Here is a 25951-nt window from a genome sequence, read left to right on the forward strand (position 1 = left end):
TTCGTCAAACAAGAGCAGTCACTTCACGCTTTCATATAGCAATTCCATTTTGTGTACTGTCATCGTGAAACTTCAGTAAATGCCCTCCCAACTTATTATGTTCACTGAAAGGTGGCAATTAGGCGAGCTACTTACCTCGGGGTCTTGTTATCATGTCAAAACCACATTAAAATTTAGCTCATGGATAATAGTGGTTTGGTATATGACTGTATCAGGAAATATAATTATACTTTTGTGAATATTTACACCCTCCAAAATGTGTCATTAAGGACCTAACTGTAGATATGAGGAATGATAGTTTATCATACAAACTCACAAGCTTCTCTGTTTTAGAGAATTGTTCTCAGCCATGTAACTAGTTCACTAGTCTGTCCAAGCCTTGGGCCTCACAGTGCCTTGTAGTTTTCTCCTAGAAAGCTCAAACTTGAAGAACATAAGATTTGCCCTCTACCAGATCAGTGGTTGCACCCAGTCCAGTATTCTGTCTCTGAGGAGGAGAAACAGTGCTCAGAAGAACACTGTGAGGTTTGCCTCCTAAACATCCATTCCATTTGCTAATGATGCAATCCAACATTCATAACCTTTTTTTCTACATTTTATAACTTTCCCTCAAGTAACACAATGTGCACCTCTCTTCTATGAATTTACCCAAATCCCTCTTGATCCGACTATTTTGGGCCCATAAAAGGTCATGTGGTAACACATTCCACGTGCTTACCAATTCAATGTGACGATTACCTTTCATTTGTTTGAAATGGTTCAGTGTGTGGCCCTCCATCCGGTGCTGGGGGAAGATTTGATGAATGGCAGTTATGCACTTTCCCTGTCCTCACCCACTCTGAACTTCAGTCACGAGCACCATTTGTCTCTCCAGACTCGGCAGTCTTCATCCTTTCAGCTTTCCTCATAAGAAATCAGCTCCACTGATGTCATCTCAATTTTCCTTCTCTGTTCCTTCCCCAGCCTCCTACATTTTTCTTAAAGTGTGAAAGGGTGAGTGGCCTAGTGGAATGAACATTGGCCTGGGAATCAGAGGACCTGAGTTCAAATCCCAGCTTTGCCACTGTCTGCTGTTTGACTTTGGCCAAGTCACTTAATTTCTCTGGGCCCCAGTTCTCTCATTTGCATAATGGTGAATCAATACCTGTTCTCCCTCTTCGTAGACTGTGGGACCTGATGATCTTGTATCTACCCCAGTACGGTGCTTGGGCACATAGGAAGTGCTCAGCACATACCACAAGTATTATTATTAGAATGAAACTTTGGGGCTTGCCTTTCAAAAACACAGCCTTCAAGCCCAGTCATGGCCAATAAAGAGTGAGAGAAAGACGATAAGGAAAGGCAGTGGAGAGGTAAGCAGAATACTTTGTTCTACCCAGAAACTGCCTGAAAGCTATAGGGCCGACTCACGGAGGGGACTCCCATCACAATTCAAAATGTACCTCTCATTGTATCCCCACATTGCTGGACATTTTATCCACTGAGTGGAAAGGGTTCATGGGAATGACCTCAAAGGAAACCTGTTCATTGGGAACTCCAGGGGAGTCAGATTCCTTTATGGTGATGCTTTTTCTGGACCTCCTTTGGGCATCTCTCTTTCCCTTGGCTTCCCCTCTTCTCCTCCCCACAGTGCCCCATAACTTTCAGGGTGTTTGAGGCCAGACCGAGAGGCCAGACATGTGTGGCTGTTTGCAGGTGTTACTCTGAGTGTTGAAAGGGAAGGGAGGGTCCTTTTTAAAGCAGTACGGTACTCCTTTCCCAGTTCCTGGAAGTACAATGAGAATTTGGCCCAGAAAATGGAAAATGTAATGGCACAACCAGTAAGCCAGCGTTGAAATGCTGAAAGTCATTTTCAAGGGGGAGAGATTTCTGAAAGCCGTTAAGTGCAATTTCGTGACTATCCTTCCCCTCACCCTTCTCTTCCTCTCCCATTTTCCTTTTAGTGCACCCTTGCAAGAGGCTCAGAAAATTTTCCATGGGCAAAATCATTTTCTCAGCCCATCCCATGGTAATCAGTACCGTAGTGATTTGATTGGGTTGGCCGTGGACATGTCACTTGAAGGCAGTCAGCATTTGTGTTGATTCTCAAATTCTCATTTTTTTATGATAAAGGTATTTACTCCTCTCCTGATTTCTTGTACTCTAGTATGCATGTATGGGCCCAGTCTGATTCTCATCACTATTTTACCTCATGTGGATTAAAGACTGTCACATAATTACTTTTTGACACCCTCCCCAATATTTAGTAGAGTGCTTTGCCCAGAGTAAATGGTTCACTCAGTGGTATTTATTAAGCACTGATTGTGTGCAGAGTACTATACTACATGCTTGGGAGAGTCCTTCCATAGTGTCTCTTGCCTCCCAAACTTCAATTTGCAAATATTAACCTCTTAACATCCTCTTGAGGAAGAAACTGTTAATGAGAAATCATGACAGAGCAAGGTGGGGAAATAACGAGTCTGAATTTACCCACCAAGTCATGAGAACCCAGAATATATCAGTCCTGCTAGAATTTTTCCAGTAATAATAATAATTATGGTATTTGTTATGCGCTTACTATGTGCCAAGCACAGTTCTAAGCTCTGGGGTAGATACAAGTTAATCAGGTTGGACACAGTCCCTGTCCCACATAGGGCTCACAATCTTAATCCCCATTTTACAGACAAGGTCATCCTTCAGACATATGGCAGAGCCCGGATAAGAACCCAGGTCCTTCTGATTCCCAGGCCCATACTCTAGCCAAGTCATGCTCCTTCTGACTCCCAGGCCTGGGCTCCATCCATTAGGCCACATTGCTTCTTTTGGGTCGGAGGGGTGCAAAAACGGAGGGTAGGGCTTTCGGGCAGCCCCTCATGACATGCCCAAACCAGACCCCAGAGTATCCACCACTACTGTTCCCGCCAGATGCTCCGGCCCTACTGCCCCGAAGACCCCCGGCAAGAATCCCCGAATTCCTTTCCGCCACAGCAGCAGTCAGCAGGGGTCAGGGGCAAGGAGTCTGGCATGGAGCACAGAGAAGCGGTGGAGAAAAGGCCACCATCAATGGCTTTCATTCATTCATTCAGTAGTATGTATTAAGCGCTTACTATGTGCAGAGCACTGTACTAAGCGCTTGGGCTTTCACTGAGTCTTGAGTTCTCAAGTGACATCTCTTACTGTTCTGCCAGTCTTCTTCAGCCAATATATTCAGTGCGTCAGCCTTTTTTTTATTTTCAGCTTCTTCTGGTCCAAGTCTTTTGCCTCTCTAGATGGCAAACACACTACTGAGAACTATCAGTCCCCAGCCAAGTTGAGATGAAGTATGATAAAGTATCTATGTACATTTTGGGCGGGGGGAGGGTGGGGAGAGCTCATCTCTCAGCAGAAATCTGAAAGGTTCTAAATCCCTGATGGAAGATTCCAATATCAAATTCCAACTCCAGACATCTACAAAAAGCTTTTCAGCCATCAGGATTTACCAATCCCAACTAGTTATGCTACCTCTTTAAAATTCTTTTTTTTTAAATTTTTTTCTCCCCCATTAATTGGTTTTAGGAATTTGTAAACCTGGCACTTGTGTGTCTTCTCTCAGGTGGCCCATTTTTCCACGTTGGGAAAGCTGTGATCTAGCTCCAATGCAGTGTCGAAATATCAAATCAACTCTACCGCTGCCATCTGTCTTTGTAATTGAGGGTCTTAAACAAAGTGACTGCATTTCATTTTGAAACTCAGTAACCGGAGAGAGAGAGAGAGACATGTTCTATTGTGTATTGAATTTGCCCTGTCTGCTGGGTGATGACTGGTAGGTTGCCATGATTAGGGGTTAGGTATAGAACCGGTTTTAAGCTCAGAGCTGAGCTAAGCAAATTGCCCTCCCCTCTGTGGTTTGAGCAGGCTTGGTCAGCCAGATTTCCTGTTGTGGTTTAAAGTCCAGAATTTGGCTGTGATTTGAAAAAGGTGACTCCTATCGTTCAAATATGTTTTATCTCTATGAGGAAAAAGGAAAGATTTGCCCTCAGTTTAGATGCAAAAGAAGTTGTGACCTGGCAACTGTCTTCGGAAACCTCTAACCAAATCTGATAAGGCATAAAGTTCCTCCCTGATTTTAAGAGGAGAAATATTACATTTCCAAAGCACTAAAGCATTTCTCAGTATGTGATTCTTGCCTGCCACTGGAGGCGATCAGTAGCTATAATTACCTTATATTTACCCCAGTGCTTAGAAAAGTGCTTGGCACGTAGTAAGCACTTAACAAGTACCATTATTATTATTATTCCATTTATTTTTATTGATGCCTAACTTGTTTTGATGAGTGTCTTCCCCCCTTGAGACTGTAAGCTTGGTGTGGGCAGGAATTCTCTCTCTCTGTTGCTGAATTGTACTTTCCAAGTGCTTAGTACAGTGCTCTGCACACAGTACACACTCAGTAAGTTCGATTGAATGAATGAATGAGTGAATGAATTTGCAAAAGAATGCTCTTTTGAGAGCAGAAGGAAGGGATGGCTTGCTACTTAACAAAAGAGTTGAATGCCTATACTTGGAACCTATAATGTATCTTCCCATGAGTGGAATGTGAACAAAGTTCAACCTGCCAAGTAGTCCTTCAAAAGGGACTGCGTTTTTTATCATTTTAACTGTGTTTGTCTCACAGTTTTGTATGATTTCAAGGTCGACACAATTATCAGCCTTTGATTGTATTTCTAAAAGGATCAGGAAAGGGTGTTTTAGAAATTTAATCAAATGGTGGTTAAAAAATAGCAAAACAAAGCCAAACAAAAATTCCTTGGCCTATGTTTTAAAGAAAGCAAATGCAGCTTTGGTTTGGCGTTGAGCTGATACCGGCAACTGTCATCAATCCTTCCCTAGCTGTTCGTTTTCCAAAGGGGAGCAGTATGAGGGGTTGGAGGCATGGCTTCTTTTGTTAATTAGACATTCTGAATGGGCACCGGTTTTTGCTCATTAAAAAAGCTAAGCTGGACCTTCAGTTTATAAGCTAATCAGTGTGGGACTATAAAGGTGAATGGATTTTTCATGTATTTGATTATCCAGTGTTGACATTTGAGTTTAGGTTGCAAGAGTATTCTTAGATATGAACAGTCTGATTTGACTGCTCTCTCTCTCTTCCCCTCTCCCATCCCTCCCGCCCCCCGAGTCTCCATTCTATCCCATAGGAAGAGTTTGTTACCCTAAAATTGGGGAGTAATGCCCTTTTTTTAATGGTGTTTGTTAAGCAAGCGCTTACTATGTGCCAGCTACTGTTCTAAGCACTAGGGTAGATATAAGATAATCAGGTCCCACCGTCTAAGTAGGAGGGATAACAGGTTTTACATATGAGGGAACTGAGGCCCAGAGAAGTTACATGACTTGCTCAAGGTCACATAGCAGACAAGCAGCAATGCCAGGACTAGAACCCAGGTCCTTCTGACTCACAGGCCAGTGCTGTATCCAATAGGCCTCCCCACTTACTCTGCTGCTGGCCCTGTGTCATTCAACCACCATGCATTGAAACTAGGAATTACAATGGAGATGGGTTCTGGAATCCTTCAGTAGGCCTGCAACATTCCCCCATCCCACCCAACAGCCAACACTCTCTCCATCATCAAAGCCCTACTAAAATCGTATCTCCTCCAAGAGGCTTCCTCTGACTAACCCCTCATAAGAGAAGCAGTATGACTCTGTGAATAGAGCACGGGCCTGGGAATCAGAAGGTCATGGGTTTTAATCCTGGTTCTGCCACACACCTGCTCTGTGACCTTGGGCAAGTCATTTTACTTCTCTGGGCTTCAGTTACCTCATCCATAAAATGGGGATTAAGAGTGTGAGCCCTATATGGGACAGGGACTGTGTCTGACTATCTTGCAACTACACCAGAGCTTAGAACAGTGCTCGGCACATAGTAAGCTCTTAACAAGTAACATAATAATTATTATTATTGTTATTTTTATTTTCCACAATATTCTCCCTCCCCTGTGCTTGGCTTAAGCACTTAGATCTCTACCCCCAACCTACCACACCCTTAGCCCCACAGAACTTAGGTACATTTCTATATATTCTGCTGCTTCCCCTCTCTGCGATGTATTTTGATGTCTCCCCCTCTACACCGTAAGCTTCTCATAGGCAGGGACCGTGTCTACCAACTCTATTGTACTTTCCCATTGTGCTTGGTACAGTGCTCAGCACATAGCCAGTGCTCATTAAATACCATTGATTGATTGATACTGAGAGGAAGGAACCTGTCTTGTGCTTCTGTGATACTTTCCCAAACTCTTGGGACTCATAATTAATACTAGGACTAGGACTCCATCCATCAAGGATAACTAAAGGAGAACAGAACTGTCTCTCCCTTTCCTGGTTAGTACGTCTCCTGCAAGCACGGGTGATTGAGGTTGATGATAATAGCGTGGCTCAGTGGAAAGAGCCCGGTCTTGGGAGTCAGAGGTCATGGGTTCGAATCCTGGCTCTGCCACTTGTCAGCTGTGTGACTGTGGGCAAGTTACTTCACTTCTCTGTGCCTCAGTTGCCTCAAAAAGGGGGGTTAACTGTGAGCCTCAAGTGGGACAATCTGATTACCCTGTATCTCCCCCAGCACTTAGAACAGTGCTCTGCATAGGAAGCGCTTAACAAATACCAACGTTATTATTATTATTATAATGATGGTGTTTGTTAAGCACTTACTAAGTGCCAGGCACTATACTAAGCGCTGGAGTGGATATCAGCAAATTGAGTTGGGTACAGTCCCTGTTCCTCGTGGGGCTCACATTCTCAATCCCCCTTTTACAGATGAGGTAACTAGAGGCACAGAGAAGTCAAGTGACTTGCCCAAGATCACACAGCAGACAAGTGGCAGGACTGGGATTAGAACCCATGACCTTCTGATTTCCAGGCCCCTGCTTTATCCAGTATGCCATGCTGCTTCAGGTTGAGTCTGCACCTTTTTGTTTGAATGGTCAAAATGTCTTCTACTTGATTCTGCTCAATTTTGTACTTACCCAATTTGAAGACAGTAAAATGATTAATTCTGGCATTTGTGCTGTTTAATTAGATGCATGGAGTCACCAAGGGTTTCAGTTACATGATCTGGCTGTTAATTATTTTTCAGATGAAAACTGGGATGATGACCAGCTGCTTGGATTTGAACCATGCAATGAAAACCTCATCACAGGTTGCAATATAATCAACGGCAAGTGTGAATGTGACACCATTCGGACCTGCAATAATCCCTTCGAGTTTCCCAGGCAGGATGCGTGTCTCTCAGCTCTAAAGAGGATTGAGGGTAAGCACTTCTATTTAGCAAATCTTCCACTTGCTTTGCCTTGCGTTGTGTACTTTTCTGGGTGATAATATTTGATCTTGCAAAAGCAAGGATTTAAGTGCTTTCAGAGACTGATGGCTCTTAGGCTCCCAAATAAGGAATATAAGTGTTACCAGGTGCTGGTGGTGTATTTTTTCCATCCCCTAGCAGTAAAATATTAACTCTGTAATATTCCTAGTGAGGTAGAATTGAGTCGGCTTGGTGAAGAAGCGTCTTATCTTCCAAAGCGTTCTTTAAAGGTCAATATCTGAGTTAGCCAGTGGTGTGATGAAGAAAATTTCAACTTCCTTGTCCTTCTGGAGGAGCTTGTTGGGAAGGAGGACCTGCTGAACAGACATTTGGTACACCCAAGAAAGAAGAGAAATGGTATTTTTGGAAAGAGGATAATGTAGGAGTTAGGCTGGCAGAAAAGGATCATCAGGTGAAACCAGTACCAGTCAGACACTCGATTGCCAGTGGAAAATTAGGAAAGTGAGAGAGAAGTTGTTGGAAGTACTCATATCTGAATGGCAGAGCAGGAAAATTTGGGAGGAAGTCTTGATCTGTGACCAGGCCATTGCCTGTTTGGTGAAACTGAATTGTCGGAGGGTGCTCGAACAGCTCCCTGACAAAGAAGTGTGAAAGAAAGAATCCTGGGGAGTAGTTGAAGACCCAGCAGAAAAGATCAGGCTCATGGAGCCCACTAGAAGTTTGGAAAGCTTGACTTCACAGAGCTGCAGCCTGAGAAATGTCATCCCTCTAGGTGGAGTTCAGAGAGGAATATACGACCCAGGTAGCTCAGGATTTTCCACTCCAGGGGGGCCAGGAGGTTTGGGAGATAGGCACATCAGAAAAGAGAAGCAGCGTAGCCTAGTTGAAAGAGATAGAAGTTCTGGGTTCTATTTCCGGCTCTGCCATTCGTTTGCTATGGGACCTTGGGCAAGCCACTTGAATTCTCTGGGCTTCACTTTCCTCAACCTTAAAATAGGGATTCAATACCTCTTCTCCCTCCTATATAGTCTCTGAACTCTATGCAGGACAAGCAACTGGGCCTGACCTAATTGACCTGAACCTACCCCTGAACTTAGAACAGTGTGTAATGCATAGTAAATGCTTAAGTACCCTTTCATTCATTCATTCAATAGTATTTATTGAGCGCTTACTATGTGCAGAGCACTGTACTAAGCGCTTGGGATGAACAAGTCGGCAACAGAGACAGTCCCTGCCATTTGACGGGCTTACAGTCTAATCGGGGGAGACGGACAGACAAGAACAATGGCACTAAACAGCGTCAAGGGGAAGAACATCTCGTAAAAACAATGGCAACTGAATAGAATCAAGGCGATGTACAATTCATTAACAAAATAAATAGGGTAACGAAAATATATACAGTTGAGCGGACGAGTACAGTGCTGTGGGGATGGGAAGGGAGAGGTGGAGGAGCAGAGGGAAAAGGGGAAAAAGAGGGTTTAGCTGCGGAGAGGTAAAGGGGGGGTGGCAGAGGGAGTAGAGGGAGAAGAGGAGCTCAGTCTGGGAAGGCCTCTTGGAGGAGGTGAGTTTACCCTAAAAATGGACGTTTTGTTAGAACTGTGGAAATTAAATATTCATTTTCCATAGAGTAAGGCTTATGTTCTGAGGGTTTCTAAAGATTAGACATAGATTTCCACAGTTGCCAGATTTTCATTTTGAATGGAAAGATGATTTAGAGATGAGAAGGGGGGAGGCGCTCTGACAGAATGGGCCTACAAGAACAGTGGCTTTTAAAGGGTGAAAGCTTCCCCTGGGCCTCGTGGAGAGAAAGGTCTTGTGCTCAGGAAGAGGCCAGAGAGAGAAACCCTCTCCTAAGTCATTTAAATCTCCTGCCAGCCTAGGACCTGAAGGGAGTCGAATGGACACTGTTCTTGGCTCACCAGACCTCAGCCTGAATAAGTTAAGCCTTGTGCCTGGCCCCAGAATCCAGCCAGAATGAGACCATCCCTGGCCAGGGACCTTGCAGGGCTGAGGGAATTCCCTACCCAGATCCCAAGTCCTGTAGGGATGAAAAAAACAAGAACAAAAAAACCACTTATTCTCTCTGGACCCAAGAGGATGACAAGAAGAGAGAAAGGACCAGTGTCTGTCACAGCCCAGTTCTGGGTGGAGCAGATTAGGTGTCCTGGAAGCCTGAGATGTTAACCAGAAATGGAGCTGTCATCTTCTAGTTTCTCTTGCAGTTTGCCCCACTATGGTTTCATTGGGCAGGCTGGGCTGACTACAGCTGCCTGCCCAATTCCAAAATGCCAGTGGTTCTGCCCTCACAGTCTGAATCCTTTGAGGGGGCATGGTCTCATCGTTCCGCCTTTCCTTACATGTCAGGTTAGCACTTATGGGTTCCTTGTTTAGGATGGTTAGGATTGAAGTAGATAGTGTTTCCACCAGTGCGTTTTGGGAAGCTGCGGATATGCTTTGGAATTTTGTTACACGGTCGCTTTTGATTTTCCACACATGCTGGAGCACCTCCACGAGAGTGTGGTGAAATCCAAGATGGAGGCATCCAGTTTTCAATTCTGGATAACATTATCTTGTATTGCCCACACATATGCAGACACGCCCTGGAACTTTGGAGCACATAGTTTGGATTCTGAAATTTTATGGCTGAAGAGTCTTCCGGCCTTAAGAGTCTATGATGCTATGGAATATGAATGTGCATTTACTGGTGTGTGTGCTTCTCTGTCGGTGTCAAGGAGCTGCATTTCCACATATTGAGTAATTCATCATTTGGGAGAAAGGGAAGTATGTTGAGAGATTTATTTTGACATCTGAGGATATAAATCCATGAGAACACATAGCTAGTGCTAGTCTCTTAAAGAGGTTGGAACCCAAGGAGCAAAATAAATCACGGGATGGTTTCTTTAACCTTTCTTCATCATTTTCCATGAAATTCAAAATGATTGTGATTTTTCTCAGGAAAATACAGAATTTAGAATGTCATAAGGCTATCCTAGTGCTCTATCATCAGGCTTTTCATTTCTATATTATTAGCAAATGTTGAGGAATTTGCTGATGAATTTGGATGGTTGAGACAGGCGACCTGGGTAAATCTGGCTGAAGAGTACATTCATGATCCAGTGGGATCTGCACAGAACAAATATTTCTGGTGATATTTTTTCAGTGGTAGGGCAATAAAGGAAAAGACTTTTCCTCTCTTGAAGGCTAATGTAAACATGCCTTAGAGATCAAACATATCCTATTTCCTTTACAGTGGTTCTTTGAATTTAGCTAAAGACTAACCTAATAAAGTCTGGCCTAAAGTAAGGGAAAGGGAGACAGTGTTTTGGCAAGAGTCAAGATGGTAAAGAGAAGAGTTGCAGCAACAAGACACAAGTGGTAAATACCATTCACTCAATTCTGACATAAATATGTGCATTCGCTACGTCTTTGTCTAGAAGGATTATTTGACAGCTTGAGCCTGTTGGGGTACAGGGTGCTGTGGGGTTGGGAGAAACGGTTTGTGTTTGCTCATGCTGTCAAACACAGGGAGGACCTTAGTGCAAGTTTTCCCTAATGTGGGACTTTGCAAGAATGTAACTCCCACATTATTGGAGAATTGGGTGTACCTGCCATTGGGCCCATAGTAAGCACTATGCAAGCTAAAGCAAGCACTTTAATGCAGTCATTGTTGTTGTCATTGTTATGATTACCCCCATGTCTTCAGAGGGTGGTGGGAAGGAATGTAAAATTGTCACTGCTGTGATTAAGTGCATGTTGGTATTTGTTAAGCACTTACTGTGTGCCAAGTACTGTTCCAAGCATTGGGGTAGATACCAGGTAATCAGGTTGTTCCAGTTGGGGCTCACAGTCTTCATCCCCATTTGACAGATGAGGTCACTGAGGCCCAGAGAAGTGAAGTGACCTGCTCAAGGTCACACAGCTGACAAATGGGGGCAGCTGGGATTAGAACCCATGACCTCTGACTCCCAAGTCTGTGCTCTTTCCACTGAGCTACTTAGTCAAGTTGGACACAGTCCCTGTTGCACAAGGTGCTCAGGGAAAGGTATCGAATCCCCATTTTACAGGTGAGGAAACTGAGGCACAGAGAAGTTAAGTGACTTGCCCAAGGCCACACAGCGGGAAAGTGGCAGAGCCAGGGTTAGAGCCAGATTCTGAATAATCTGCCACCAAACAGGGTGACACAACTGACGTAATTTTCCCAGAGGGTCGGTTAGCAGGTGCCTGCCTCCAGGATCATGATAGTACATAGCAAAAATACAGTTGTTTGTCATTTTAGAACTCTTTCAGAAACCGAGACGGCAGAGTCATAGCATTGTTCATCATAACTTCCTTTTCACATGTATTGTATATCACATCATCTAATAGTTAGTACATGCTGTGAACACAGTAAGCGAGCAATAATTCCTGTTGATTGAGAATCATGAAGATCAGGGATTGATCACTGCTGCACCCATAAGCACTCAATAATCAATTGATGGGTGCCAAATCGTCTACTAGTTACATAAGCATATTTCTGCCAAATTATTTCTGAGAACAACCGTCGGCTTGTAATGTTTCCGACATTGTGTGATGATTTGTTGCAGTAGTTCTTGTTATAATTTACTCACAAGCCCAATAATGTGTTCAACATTGTGCAGTGTTATGAAGTTAGATAAGATGCAGGGCTGTCTAGGTTCCAAGTTAAACAGGCAGAGAGCACTCCACATGAAGGAAGAAGTAACAATAATAGCAAGGAACAATAAACAGTGTTTGTGTGTTTCAGTTCTTAGGGCTTTTCTGGCTTGTCACTCTGTCTAGAGAAGGGTCTGTGGATATATTGATCTCTGAGGAATATGAAGTGGGGAAAAGAGAGAAGGGATTTTATCTTTGAGCATCTAAGTAGGATTTTCATCAAACCGAAATATACTGCTTAGTAATGTCTTATTAGCATGATTTAATAACAGCTATAAAATCAAGGGAGGAAAAAAAATGTAATCGTGCCATCCTTTTCAAACATAAACTGATTCCTTTCTAGAATGATGTTGAAATTCTCAGATTCCTGAGCAGGTTTCAGTTCCAAGAATGATTTGTGTCAAGTTGTAGAATGAATCCTGTTGGGTGTGTGAGCAAGCAATCAACAACCAAGTTACCGGCAGTGCCCAGGCAGGATCAAAACATTCGCGTGAATTGTTTTTTAGAAATTGCCTCGTGCTGTGTGTGCATGAGAGAACCATAGAAGAAGATCTAGGGGTCATAGTTGCTAGGATGCACAAGAATCAGCATTGGAGCTCTAACTTAGAGAAAGCAGTAACCCAGTGGGAGCGACAACAGATTTGGAGAATCCTGGGTTATAGTGTTTAAAAAATCCAGGACAGAAATGGTCTGCAACACTCAGAGAAAAGAGCAATAACTTGGAGTCGATCTGTCTGAAACTCTCAACACTAGTCTTTTTTTTCTTTTTAAATGGTATTCTTTAAGTGTTTATTATGTGCTAGGCACTGTACTAAGTCCTGGGGTAGATACAGGTTTATCAGGTTGGATGCAATCCCTGCCCCATGAAGTCTTAATCCCCATTTTACAGGTGAGGTAACTGAGGCACAGATAAGTGACTTGCCCAAGGGCACACAGGAGACAAATGGTGGAGCTTGGATTAGAACCCCTGTTCTTTTGACTAGCAGACCCATGCTCTATCCACTAGGCCAAGCTGTTTCTCATCCTCGCTGAAGTGACTCTGGGCTCTACAGTTCAGTGACTCGTATTTATTATGTGCAGACTGTGTGCAGAGCACTGTACTAAGTGCTTGGGTGAGTACAATATAACAAACAGTTGGCAGGCACGTTCCCTATACACAAAAAGCTTAATGCAAAAGAGAATTTCAATTTTTAGAAGAAAGGCTAAAAAATTAGGACTATTTGGGTGGGAGCATGGAAAGGTGGAAGGAGAATTCAAACAGGTGAAGGGCATTAGACTAGTCTCCACCCAGGAAAAAAAAGACAACAGGCTAATTAAACTATTAACATGGGGGATTTAGGTTAGCTCTAAGGAAGAACTGACAGAGAGTTGCTAAATGTTGGACTGTAATGTGGAGGGAGGTTGGGAAATCTCGGTCCTGAAAAAAAGTAAAAAGAATAACTCTCATGTGCCTTGGAATTTTCACATGGGGAGGAAGAATTCCGCTCCCTTCTGTCGTGAATATTTAATCTGCTTTCTTGAAAATTAATGCTAGACTTTTAATCCCAAGATTGTAGCCGATGGCAGAGGAAACCACAGCTTTTTCCATCTGTTTCGGCACGGTACAGCAATACACTGGAATGTCAGAGTTTGACGAGATCCTTCGTAGTCATCAGTTTATCTGAATGATATGCATTTAATTCGTTAACATCTGGATACATTCCACAATGAAGGGGCCTCCCCTGTTCAACAAGATCCTTGGTTATTTTCCTCGAGGGTCTCTTCTATGGCTTGAAATTCTGATACAAACAGTGGGCAGACCTTCCTCCCAGATCTATTCACTGTTGATTGCCTAATCTCAGTCCATGAGAGAGAGGAAGAGAAAATTCTTCCAACTCATCAGTCTAGAAGCATCATCAAAAGTATGAAGGAGCCCTCAAAGGACAGCTGGAGGCTTATGACTGTCCTCTTGCGGTTCAAATATAAGAAAACATACAGATGGTTATGACTTGCTTTCCTGAGTCAGCACAGTGCTGGGGACTGACAGAGATAAAGCGTACTCAAAAAGAGTAGCATGTCTGGGAGATGCCAGGGTTCTGGTCTTCAGTGCCTTATCAAATTGAAGGGTGTATTAGGCTGTAGTGGTGTCCACCCTTCTCCGAGGCTATGGGATTGGGCCTCTCATAGAAGACAAATCCAGACTCTGAAACAGTTTCACCTTTACCACTTCCAAGCCATCCTCAACATCAGATGGAGTGAAAAGATGACCAACTTTGAGACCCTCTACAGTTAGCTCACTTGTATCGAGACAGTTTTCCCCACAGCGTGACTTCCTTGGACGAGATATGCGAGCGTGAAGATTTTTAAGTAGTGGCTGTGGGCGGTTTGAGATGGGGCCTACCGCAGTAGAGAGAGTAGAACAAACACTATAAACACATAGTGGAAGCCTTCTCAAATACCGCGATGTGACAGGCTATTGGAGAACAACCAGTAGTAACAGACAGGCTAAGCAGCTGTACAACAAACTGGATTGTAAACTTCCAGAGGGAAGTTATTATCTCTACTATTTCTAATTCTGCTGTGCATCTAGAACAGTGCTTGATCAATATCTGCTTCTCTTACCATTTGGGAAGGGGTACTCTCCTTGGGAAGATTCAAACACCAAGAGATAATATGCCCTGTAAGTGGCAGAGATGTATCAGCCACGGCAAGGAGTGATTTTTATGTGCTCACAGTGTAGAATGACAAATCACAAGAAAGACAGCTCTTTACATATCAGTGATATTAGTGAACTCCTTCTCTGATGGAGCATCTTACTAGAGTCTTAGGAAATATACAAAAGATGGGATCCAGATCCCTAACTATAAAAAATTTGCAGTCTGCTGGAGGATATAGTTTCTGTGAATTGATGAATATATAATGGGAGTGAGAGAGCAGAAAGAAATTAGTAGATACAAGTGAATAAATAGCAAATAAATAGAGGGATGAGGTGGCTGATGGGATTAGGCGGTGAGGAAGATGAGAAGATCAATTAGGGAAAATCTTATCGGGGAATGCCATGAACTTTGATGACTGGCTATAGAGAATGTCCAACACCCCCTGGGAGCTTCACTGAGATGAAATTTCATTTAAATTTCATCCCAAAATGACAGCAAGTCCATTTACTTTGCCAAACATGCTTTCTTTTCCTGGAGATGGAAAAGCTTTTCCCTCGTATTTTTTCCCCTTCTAAGAATCAGCATTCAATCATATATACTTTTCAAAACAACAATGAAAAGGCAACTGAAAGACAATTTTTTAACCTTATTATCGAAAGTTTAATGTTTCAGATTAATTTGCTCGCAGGTTGACATTTAAAGGGTTTAATAATCTGAGGCAATAAGAAGCAGCCAAAACCTGGGGAGGGTTATTAAACAAGAACAAATGGTGCCTGACCTTACCTGAAATCATTCGTCGTTTCCAGTTGACATTCTGCCTTCTGATTTGGAAATATGTGCTACTCTCAAATGGAGACCCACTGTGACTCAACCTTGATAAACAATTTGAATGGTGAACGAATGGCAGCTGTGTTTCCAATATACTCCCTTAGTGGTATGTGGCCTTGCAAGAGATCCAACCTTCCTAAGTCAAGAATGGGTTTTCCTGTGGTAAAATCCTCTCTGGCGCTGTTAGACCTGAAAGACCATCTCCATTCATTCGTTCAATTGTATTTATTGAGCGCTTAGAGTGTAGAGAGCACTATATTAAGCACTTAGGAGAGTATAGAACAACAATAACCTGACACATTCCCTGCCCATAACAAGCTTACACAGCCCTGGGAGCTGTGGCTGGACTTTGTGGGGAGGGAAACAGCACACCTTTCCCCTTATTCCTGAGAGGAAATCCCCAAGAAGCATCTTTCATTTTATAGAACATTCCAGAAACCAGTGCCCCACTTGCCCACATCACTCCAGTCTCGCTCACCCTTGGCAGGGGACAGTGGTAAATGGCAACCCTTTTCCTCAATGACTTCTGGGGATCTCCAGATCCAGTGGTTCTTGATTAACTTTGTGCTTATCACCTGTGGGCTGGGCAGGTCACGTGTCTACCAAATCTGCTATATTGTACTATAGTGCAGAAGTATTGTGGCTTAGTGAATACTAGGAGTCAGAAGGACCTGGGATCTAATCCCAATTCCGCCACCTGTCTGCTGTGTGACCTTGGGCAAGACATTTCTCTTATCTGGGCCTCAGTTACCTCATCTGTAAAATGGGGATTAAGACCACAAGCCCTATCTAGGACAGGGATTGTGTCCAACCTAATTAATTTGTTTCTACCCTAGTGCTTAGGACAGTGCCTGACACATAGTAAGTGCTTAACAAGTACCATTATAGTAATAATTATCATTACTCTCCCAAGTGCTTAATACATTGTTCTGCACAAAATAAGCACTCCATAAATATGACTGATAGATTGGTTCCTCATCCCAGTGCCACAGTCCACTACGTATCCCACTTCCCAAAATGGCCAGGCCGGGGAAAGAAAAAGAAAAACTGTTGGTCCAGGTTTCGAGAGAGAAGGAAGAGCAGGCCGGCTAGCTCAGGCATCTCTTGGGGGAACAGGGAGGGAAGGGAAAAAGCTAGGGTTTATGCTGAAGACTTTGGTTACTGTGTATGAGCATGGAGGGTGGAGGTCAAAGGATGAGGCAAGGAAGCAGTTGAACCCAGGGATTATACCCATCCTCTTTGCAGCCTTCCTAGGCTCTTAGATAGGTCCCTAGTCCTGGCTTGAGAAACCTTCTCTGCTGCAAACGTCATACTTGGCAACAAAAGCCAAGCAGCTTTGTATTGGTTTGTATATTCTGCAGGTTGAACTATATGCTTCAGACGGAGGGAAAAATAATAACCAAGTGAGAAGCAGTGCTGCTATTATAGTTTAACAAAGTAGAAAAGAATCGGAAGCAACAGGAGCATAAAAGACTCTGTAAATGAGAAACAGGAAAGTGAGATTATATTTCTGTATCATCCAGTGGAGAGAAAGATTGGTAAATTTAGTTTTGACTATTATTATTAGTTGTAATAGAACTAGGGAACAATAAATAACTCAGAGAAGGGGAGTTCCGGGGGGGGTGGGGGTGGAATAGGGAAGAATGTGGCTTTGTAAACACCTCTGATGTTTCCTGGTTTTGAATCTGGAGAGTAAAGTTGTGCGAGTGGTAACTCCTGTTGATTCCCATCTGGCACAAATGAAAGACTAGAACCGAGACAAGCAAAGTGTCCATTCTTACACGATTTCTTACTTAAAATTTTTTTACTGCCTGAGTATGAGAGGCCAATTTCACTGTGGGTTGGTCCACCTGGTACTTAACAGCCGTAGTTATTTATGCAAAGAAAATGGACTAAACAAACTGGAAGATTGCTTTTTGTAGATCTTTTTTGTTTCCTAGTCCTAACTATTAAGACAACTAATAATAATGATAGTCAAAACCAAATTTACCAATCATTCTGTCCACTGGAAGATAGGGGAATATAATCTCACTTTTCTATTTCTCATTTTCATTGTCTTTTGTGCTCCTGTTGCTTCCGATTGTTTTCAACATTGTTCAAGTGTAATAATAGGCCTGTTTCCCTCTTAGTTATTATTTTTCCCTCCATCTGAAGTGCATAGTGCAAATTGAAGAATATTCAGACCAATACAAAGCTGCTTTTGTTAGCAAGTACAATGTTTGCAGCAAAGAACCATATAATTACAATTCTCAATCAGTGGTATTTACTGAGTGCTTACTGTGTGCAGGGCACTGTATAAGTGGTTGAGAGAGTTCAGTATAACAGAGTTGGTAGACATGTTCCCTATCCACAAATAGGGGAATTCAGTATTCAACATATTTTCATGACTATGTGAGGTTCTTCCCCCACCCCCATCAAAATACACTTTGTAGTGTGAAAAAGTTTCAGGCTTTGTCTTGGTCTGGAATTATTGGAGAATATATTCGAGATTAAGATAGGGATTTATAATTATGTGAATGAGGGAAAATATATATTTAAAGCACTGGGATTACTTTTCCAATGCCTCCACAACAGCTTTTAAAATGAGGCTTCAATTAGAAGCTTCTTTGCTGATAACACTAATCAAGATGGCAGTTCTACCATTTCTAAGACATTTCTTTATACATTTGAATAAGTGGAGTTTCACTTTCAGGAGCATTATTGTGTTTTGCATGTCCATAAATAAATATGTATTAGGGTAATTATCTGAGAGGTGGTATTCTTGGCATTTTTGTCATAGTTTTTCCCCTTTGCTAAATTTTTAAGGCCTCTAAGATAGCTTGGCAATAGAAGTTGGTTTTGTGTGGGTGTTGTCCTGGGGAATTTCTCTTTTTCTGAATTGTCTGCTGGTATTTCAACATTTTAGTTTCCCCTCCTGAAAAAGGGGCATAATACTTATCCTAAAGAGGATTAGTATGCTGATGATACTCTGAGATCTATGGAAATAGAGAAGCAATGTTGCCTAGTGGATAGAACATAGGCCTAGGAATCAGAAAAACCTGAGTTCTAATCCCGGTTCCCCCACTTGTCTACTGTGTGATCTTGAGTAAGTCACTTCACTTCTCTCAGGTACTCATCTGCAAAATGGAGATTAAGACTGTGAGCCCCATATGGGACATGAATTGTGTCCAACCTGAGTAGCTTGTATCACCCCAGTACTCAGTACAGTGCCTGGGAATAGTAAGCACTTAATAAATGCCATAAAAAATAATCCTAAATGCTTCTAAATTGTTGTTGCCAGGGCAAAGTCTTTGAAGAGATTAAAACTAAGTGAATAATGTCGGCCCACGTGGATGACGTAGAGCACAGGCTTGGGAGTCAAAAGGTCATGGGTTCTGATCCCGGCTCTGTCACATGTCTGCTGTATGACTTTGGGCAATCACATAACTTCTCAGTGGCTCAGTTTCCTCCCCTGGAAAAGTGGAAATTAAATATCTGTTGTTCCTGCCATTAAGATGGTGAGCTTTGTGTGAGTCAGGGTCTGTGCCCCACCAGATTGTCTTGGATCCACCTCATTGTTGAGTACAATACTTGGCATGTAGTAAAACATTAGCCAATTCCACAGTCACTTCACTTCTCTGGGCCTCGGTTACCTCATCTGTAAAATGGGGATTGAGCCCCATATGGGACAGGGATTGTGTCCAACCCATTTTGCTGTATCTACCCCAGTGCTTAGTATGCTTAGCAAATACCCTAATTGTCATTATTATTATTTTACATGGTAATTTGCAGAAACAAGTAACATTCTTGGCTATGGAATGTATAAATTATGAATTTTAAACATGGGTTGATTTGCCCTCATCGTTATCTGTTAATTTAATCTGTTGTGAGGTACTTCATGGCTGAGCGCAACATTATAAATAATCAGTGTTATTCATCGGTCGCTTATTAGGCACCAAGCACTATAGTAAGTGCTTGGGAGAGAGCACAGTACTATAGAGTTGGGAGACATGATCCCTGTCCTCAAAGCTATATTACCTTGTTGCTTGGTCTTCTATTTTCTAGACCCACCGTTCTCATCTTCATTAACACACAAGGCTGAAGAGGGTATGCTAAATCAGCTCTTCTGGCACCCTCTGATGTCAACTTAGGGGTCTACACTGATATTTCCACTTTGGAGCAATGACAACAGGATCTTCTTAGGTCGTCTTCTTCCTCTTCCTGCCCTCTCCTTTACTTCATTAAGGGTACGCAGTTAGTGCATCGACTATGCGGTCTGCTGTAGCCGATGAATCAGTGGTATTCACTGAGAGCTTACTGTGAGCAGAGCACTGTAAAAAATGCTTGGGAAAGTACAGTGCAATGGAGGTTTTTTTTCTTTTAATTTTTAAATGGCATTTAAGTGCTTACTATGTGCCAGGCACCGTACTGAGTGCTGGGTTAGATGCCAGATAGGTCAAACACAGATTATGTCCCACATGGGGCTCACAGTCGTAATTCCCTCTTTACAGATAGGTAACTGAGGCACTGAGAAATTAAGTGATTTGCCAAGACCACACAGCAGACAAGCAATAGACACAAGACACATAAGTTGTGTCTACAAGTTGGTAGTCACAGTTTCTCTGCCCCTCCCCTTTTAACATTATTTGTTAAGTGCTTACTATATGTCAAGCACTGTTCTAAGCGCTGGGGTAGATAGAAGGTAGTTGGGTTGGTCACAGTCCTTGTCCCACATGAGGCTCACAGTCAAAGTGTTGAAATCCCATTTTACAGTTTACAAAACTGAGGCGCAGATAAGTGAACTGATTTGTCCAGGGTCACACAGCAGGCATGTGGCCGAGGTGGAATTAGAACCCAGGTCTCCTGATTCCTAGACCAAGGCCCTTTCCACTAGGCCATGCTGTCCCCGCCCACGAGGAGTTTGCAGTCTACAGTCTAGCCACCTCACATCCCATACTCACAGGCTCCCAGTAGCCCCAAGAAGGATGAGAGACACAGCTCCAAGAAACAGAATGTTAGTGGAAGTAGCAGAGGCCTGGGAGTTAGAGAACCAGGGTCCTAATCCAGGCTCTGCCACTTGTCTGCTGTGTGACCTTGGAGAAGTCACTTAACTTCTCAGTGCCTCAATTTCTTCACCTGTAAAATGGAGATTAAAAAGCTGTTGTGTCTGCCACTTAGATGGTGAGCCCTATGTGGGTCAGGGTCTGTATCCACCTCAGCGCTGAGTACACTATTTGGCAGGTAGTAAGTGATTAACCAATTCCACAATTAATAATGGGGGCCGTAAAGTTGATGTCTCCATCCGAGACTTACACAGTCCTCGTGGCTCCATCTTGGGAACCCGGCTTCCCTCCCACCCCCTCCCCACCCGCCCTACCCCAATTCCTGTCTCTCCCTCCAGTGGATCGGCATGCATTGTAAAAACATTGCCAACGCCTCTCTCCCCTTGATTCGGCAACAAAGAAATTCAATTAATATTGCTCAGCCAAAGCAGAAAGACTGAACTGAAGTTCAAATTCTTCTGTATTGTACTTGGTTAGTTGGGCTTGTTAATTAGAGCATAGGCAGTTACTCTTTACGGGCATCAGTCTGAAAGCTTCCTGATCCGTTTTTCGTTTTTTTGCACTCACTTATAAATAAGGAAGAGCTATGCAGCATTTCACCCCTTCAGATCTTACGGCTGGGAGGGTGGGGAGGTTATTTTGTACTGTAGCTGCTTTGTTGTAAGCAGAGGGAAACACCTCAGTTGGAGCCTGTGCGTCCAGAAAACTGTTTATCCAGACTCCTCGGATTTGTTCAGTAGATACAAAGTTCTGCATTTTTAATAATCGCTATTTTTTTTGTGGTATTTATGAAGCGTTTCTTATGTACCAAGCGTTAGGGTAGGCGCAAGACAGAAAGCAAACAGTTTTCCCTTGCCAACCTATTGTTTTAAGCATCCATGCTTAACAATTCCATATAGCATGTTTGGCTGTGATGGTCAAACGTGGCTTTGGGGCCACACTTTAAGTCACTGTTTGCCACCTACGGGGCATCCATCATTAGACTGGATTGAGTCCCCCAGTCTAAGAGATAATCGTCACAGTGTTTTTTTGTTTTGGTTTGTTTTTTTTTGGGAGGGGTTGTTTGTTTTTCTTCCACTATCACTATGGTTTGTCCATTTTTTTTCACCATTAGTTGAGACTTCTAAGCCAAAAGTGTGGGTGCTTGGTGAAGAGTGAAAGGAAAAGTAATTGATTAAACTGGAAAGTTATTGTATTTTGTTGTAGCATAATTTGTACTTTTGTTGTTGTAACTTTAGAGTGATGAAGGTAAGTAAAAGTAGTTTTTGCACAGTGTTCCATCATTTTTCCTATTTATCATGTTTATTGAGGACTTGGAATGCTTATTTATGAGCATCACAAAGTCCTCTTCTCCAGGAGCTCTCAAATCATAACATGAACCATTAGTAGACCCATTTCAGTGCAGAGAGATCATTTTTGTGGGCACTTGTTTGCCCAACCATGTTGGAATTACAGAAGGAATTACAACAGGACACTGTTGGAAACAGTACACTTTTAAAAATTTTAACTCTCCCTCTTTAAGGCAAATAGGAAATGCTCCTGTTATTTTTAGATTTTAAACTCCTACAGGGAAAGGGACCATGTCTAATTCTCATCTGGGTATTCTTTCTTAGCACTGGATTGCTCTACACCCAGCAAACACTTAATAACTACTACTCTCCCTATTATTGATTCTTGAACTTTACACTGTGACCAAGCTCTGGGGTAACTAACCACATTTGTCCCACATGTCTTTAGTTTATCATCTCATGAGGTTTTTGAGGAACTTAATCCCAGCATTTGACATGGGGAAATCTAGAAATCCTACATCCTATTCTCTATGTGATAGAAAAGTACGAATAATAGCAATTCCTTGAATTTATACACATATTCATCAAGATACTTTTGCTGGAATTATTTAATTTTATTCTCCCAGCAGCCCTTTGTAAATTAAGAAGTCTGATTTCTAAGTATTAAATTGTTGATTTTGATAGGACTCTCCATAAGCTTCGCCCGAGCCATTAACAGAATGTTTTGTATATAGTACTTAATGAAAAAAATCCATGACTAAAATTAGTGGTCATAAAATAGAAACAATAGGCCAATCACCTCTTCCCCACCTAATAAAATTAGGTTCTATTTAACAAAATAAATTACTGCATGTAGAATTTATGGGCTGTGTAATTCTATATTTTTACATTGTTCTCTCTCAAGCTCGGTGCTCTGCTTTTAGACTGTGAGCCTGTTGTTGGGAAGGGATTGTCTCTATCTGTTAGTGAATTGTACCTTCCAAGTGCTTAGTTCAGTGCTCTGCACACAGTAAGTGCTTAATAATACGATTGAATGAAGTGCACAATAAACACAATTGAATGAATAAATACCATTGATTGATATCTGGTTTATAGGCAATAAAGTAGATTTAATCACACTTGAAGAAAAACCCAAAAAGTTAAACTATCCAGGATATCAGCAAATCAGGCCAGCCTTGTATACCTAAGCAGGTATATGGATTCTTTGCTTTTTGTACACAGAACTCTGAAACACAGCCAGCGACCCTGTGTGCACATTCCATTGTGTCCAACCTTTTGACTGTGCGAAAGGTTCCAATCCAATTTTTTCTTGAGTTGTGCCCTGAAGATTTTTTGTAAATCATTGTTGTTTTGCTATCCCTTAAATTGGTGGGGGAAATAAGTGGCTGCTGAAAAGAGGAAACGAGTTCCAAGTATCTGGGAAATAAAAACAGGAAATTCAGAGAACTTGGCATCAAGCCAGTTGGACAGAAGCAAGGGAGGAATTATACCTGCAAATCATTTTCCCAAAAGCCCTTTAGTAGCCTCCTGCTGGTTCTGATTTCCTCACTCTGTGCAATATGCTGTGATTTTCATTAGTAAGTACAGTGAAGGATGCTTTTTTTTTTCAGCAAAAAAGCACCTTTTTCAGGTGAAGATGCCGTGCATATTCAGAGACACTTCAATATGGAGAGATCATTTGGAGGGGAGAGTGGGGGAGAAGTTTTTTGTTCAGTCATATTGGAATTACAGACGGAATTAACAGAAAGTTTGGGAAAAATGCTTTTCAATCCAAGAACATCACCTTCTTCGGGCAAATGGCTACACTTGGTATATTTGTTCACAATGAATAATGCATAATCTTGATTAAATCTTTGAACAGTGCAATTAATTGAACGGTAATGTTTTCAAACTCTGCAAGTCATGCACTGAAACGTGCTCAGTATTGCTGTAATATAAAGTTTTTGGAATATAATAATAATGTTGGTATTTGTTAAGCACTTACTATGTGCAGAGCACTATTCTAAGTGCTGGGGGAGATACAGGGTCACCAGGTTGTCCCACGTGAGGCTCACAGTTAATCCCCATTTTACAGATTAGGTAACTGAGGCACAGAAAAGTTAAGTGACTTGCCCACAGTTACACAGATGACAAGTGGCAGAGCTGGGATTTGAACTCATGACCTCTGATTCCCAGCCCAGGCCCTTTCCACTAAGCCATGCTGCTTCTCTATCAATATCAATATCAATATTATTTTAATATTAATTAACATAATATGAATATCAATAATCAGAATACTCTTTATTTCTAGTAAGCAACATGTGGGCAAATGGAGAACATTAGGGGCAAATGGGTGACTGTCCATTGAGTTAAAACGCCGAATGAATCCCACCCGATGCCAACCTCCATGTTGGTTCTGCTGCCCGGTTAATTAGGCCTCATCTCTTCTGCAGAATTGGCGTAGCCCTGCAAGCATGGTTATTCCTGGTGGCCATGAGGACTTGCAGTACAGAAGGCACATATTGTTTCTGTAGAGAAGCAGCATGGCGTAGTGGATAGAGCACAGGCCTGAGAGTCAGAAGATCATAGGTTCTAATTCCAGCCCTTCCACTTGTTTGCTGTGTGACCTTGGGCAAGTCACCTCAGTTCTCTGGGCCTCAGCTCATCTGTAAAATGGGGATTGAAACTCTGAGCCACATGTGGGACAGGGACTGTGTCCAACCTGATTTGCTTCTATCCACCTCTTAGCTTAATACTGTGCCTGGAACATAGTAAGCACTTAACAAATACCATAATTATTATTATTATTATCATTACCCAGGAAGTGCATTCAGGGGCTGGTCGGCCACACTTATCTCACACCCCAGACTCACTGGTTCACAGGAATCCTAAGACGAATGTGAGGTGAGTCCTCTGAGAAACAGCGTGACCTAGTGAAAAGAGCATGAGTGTGGGAGTCAGGACCTGGGTTCTAATCCTGACTTTGCCATTTGCCTGCTGGGTGACCTTGGGCAAACCATTTAACTTCCTTGTGCCTCTGTTTATCTCATCCGTATAATTTGATACCTGATCTCCTTCCTACTTGGACTGTGAGCCCTTGGAACAGGGACTGTCCGACCTGATTTTCACGCATCTACCCCAGCGCTCAGTATAGAGCTTGAAACACATCACAGTTATTATTATTGTTGATGTCATTATTATTCTTCCTTGAGCCTGATAGGAAGGGCCTGACTCAGGACAGGGCAGGGCCTCATCAACTCTCGCCACCTCTCTCCATCTTCAGCAACTCCGTCACCCTGAGGTGAATTTCATCACTCTCTTCTGCTGAGGAGATAACAGATTAGAAGCAGTGTCAGGAGAGCAGGTGGAAAGACACTTAGCAGGGAGAGTCCAAGTACATGACATATTCGTGACAATTGGGCTTTCTGACAATCAGCTAATCAGGCTCCCCTCTATTGCAGTAAAAATCCCTAGAACCATGGTGGCTATGGTGGCCTCTATCCAGTTTATAACTTCTTGTATTCATTGAGGTTTCCTCATTGGAGGTTCCCCAATCAGTCATATTTTTTTAACCCCTACTCTTTGTAAGAGACACAGTCCTTCCTTTGCTCTGGAAGGTAGGCACTTTTCCAGATGTTCCCTTGAACTAACTTTTTAATTATATGAGCTCCTAAGTGCTCAATCAGCGGTCTTTGAAAACTGTGTGCAGAACACTGGAGGAGTGCTTGGGTTTTCCTGTCTCCATTTCTGCCCTTTTTCTTTCCTTACCCATAATTTTGACCTTCCCTCCCTCCCTCCTCAGAACCCTGGTCTCCTAAAACAGATATCTGTTTAACTGGGAGTATGAGGAGTACAGACAAGTAATTTTGCCTGTTTTAAGATGTTCAGATTTAATAGCACAAAGTTGATTCATCTGTGTTTTTCAAACAGGATTTGCTGACACAGTAGGCGGGTTGAATGAGAGGGATGAGACGAGGGTAATGCCATGAGTGCAGTTTGGTGAAATGAAGGGTGGTGGTGTTGCCTACAGTAATAGGAAGGTTGGTAGAAGGAGAGGGTCTGATAGGGACTAGGGGATAAGCAGAATGAGATTGTGGGTGTGTGACAACCCAATGCTAACCCCTGCTGTCAAAGAACAATGTCAGCCGGTATGAGTTTTTACCTCCTTAGTCCATCTGCCTGCTCTTTATTAGAAATAACAATGAAAGTGAAACATGAGAAAAATAAAGCATAAATCACATGTTC

The 25951-nt window shown here is 42.5% G+C and overlaps 1 protein-coding gene across 4 annotated transcripts in view; it reads left to right on the forward strand.

Annotated features, from left to right (window-relative positions):
* The window catches only part of CRIM1 (cysteine rich transmembrane BMP regulator 1), a 209887-nt gene that overhangs the window by 47379 nt on the left and 136557 nt on the right, over nucleotides 1–25951 (forward strand). For all 4 annotated transcript variants that reach the window (XM_029050939.2, XM_029050940.2, XM_029050938.2 and 1 more), the window contains exon 2: nucleotides 7079–7252. In XM_029050939.2, the coding sequence (XP_028906772.1) occupies nucleotides 7079–7252 (174 nt within the window). The remainder of the gene's footprint in view (nucleotides 1–7078; nucleotides 7253–25951) is intronic.

Source organism: Ornithorhynchus anatinus, chromosome X1, assembly GCF_004115215.2.
Source record: "Ornithorhynchus anatinus isolate Pmale09 chromosome X1, mOrnAna1.pri.v4, whole genome shotgun sequence".
Lineage (NCBI taxonomy): Eukaryota > Metazoa > Chordata > Mammalia > Monotremata > Ornithorhynchidae > Ornithorhynchus > Ornithorhynchus anatinus.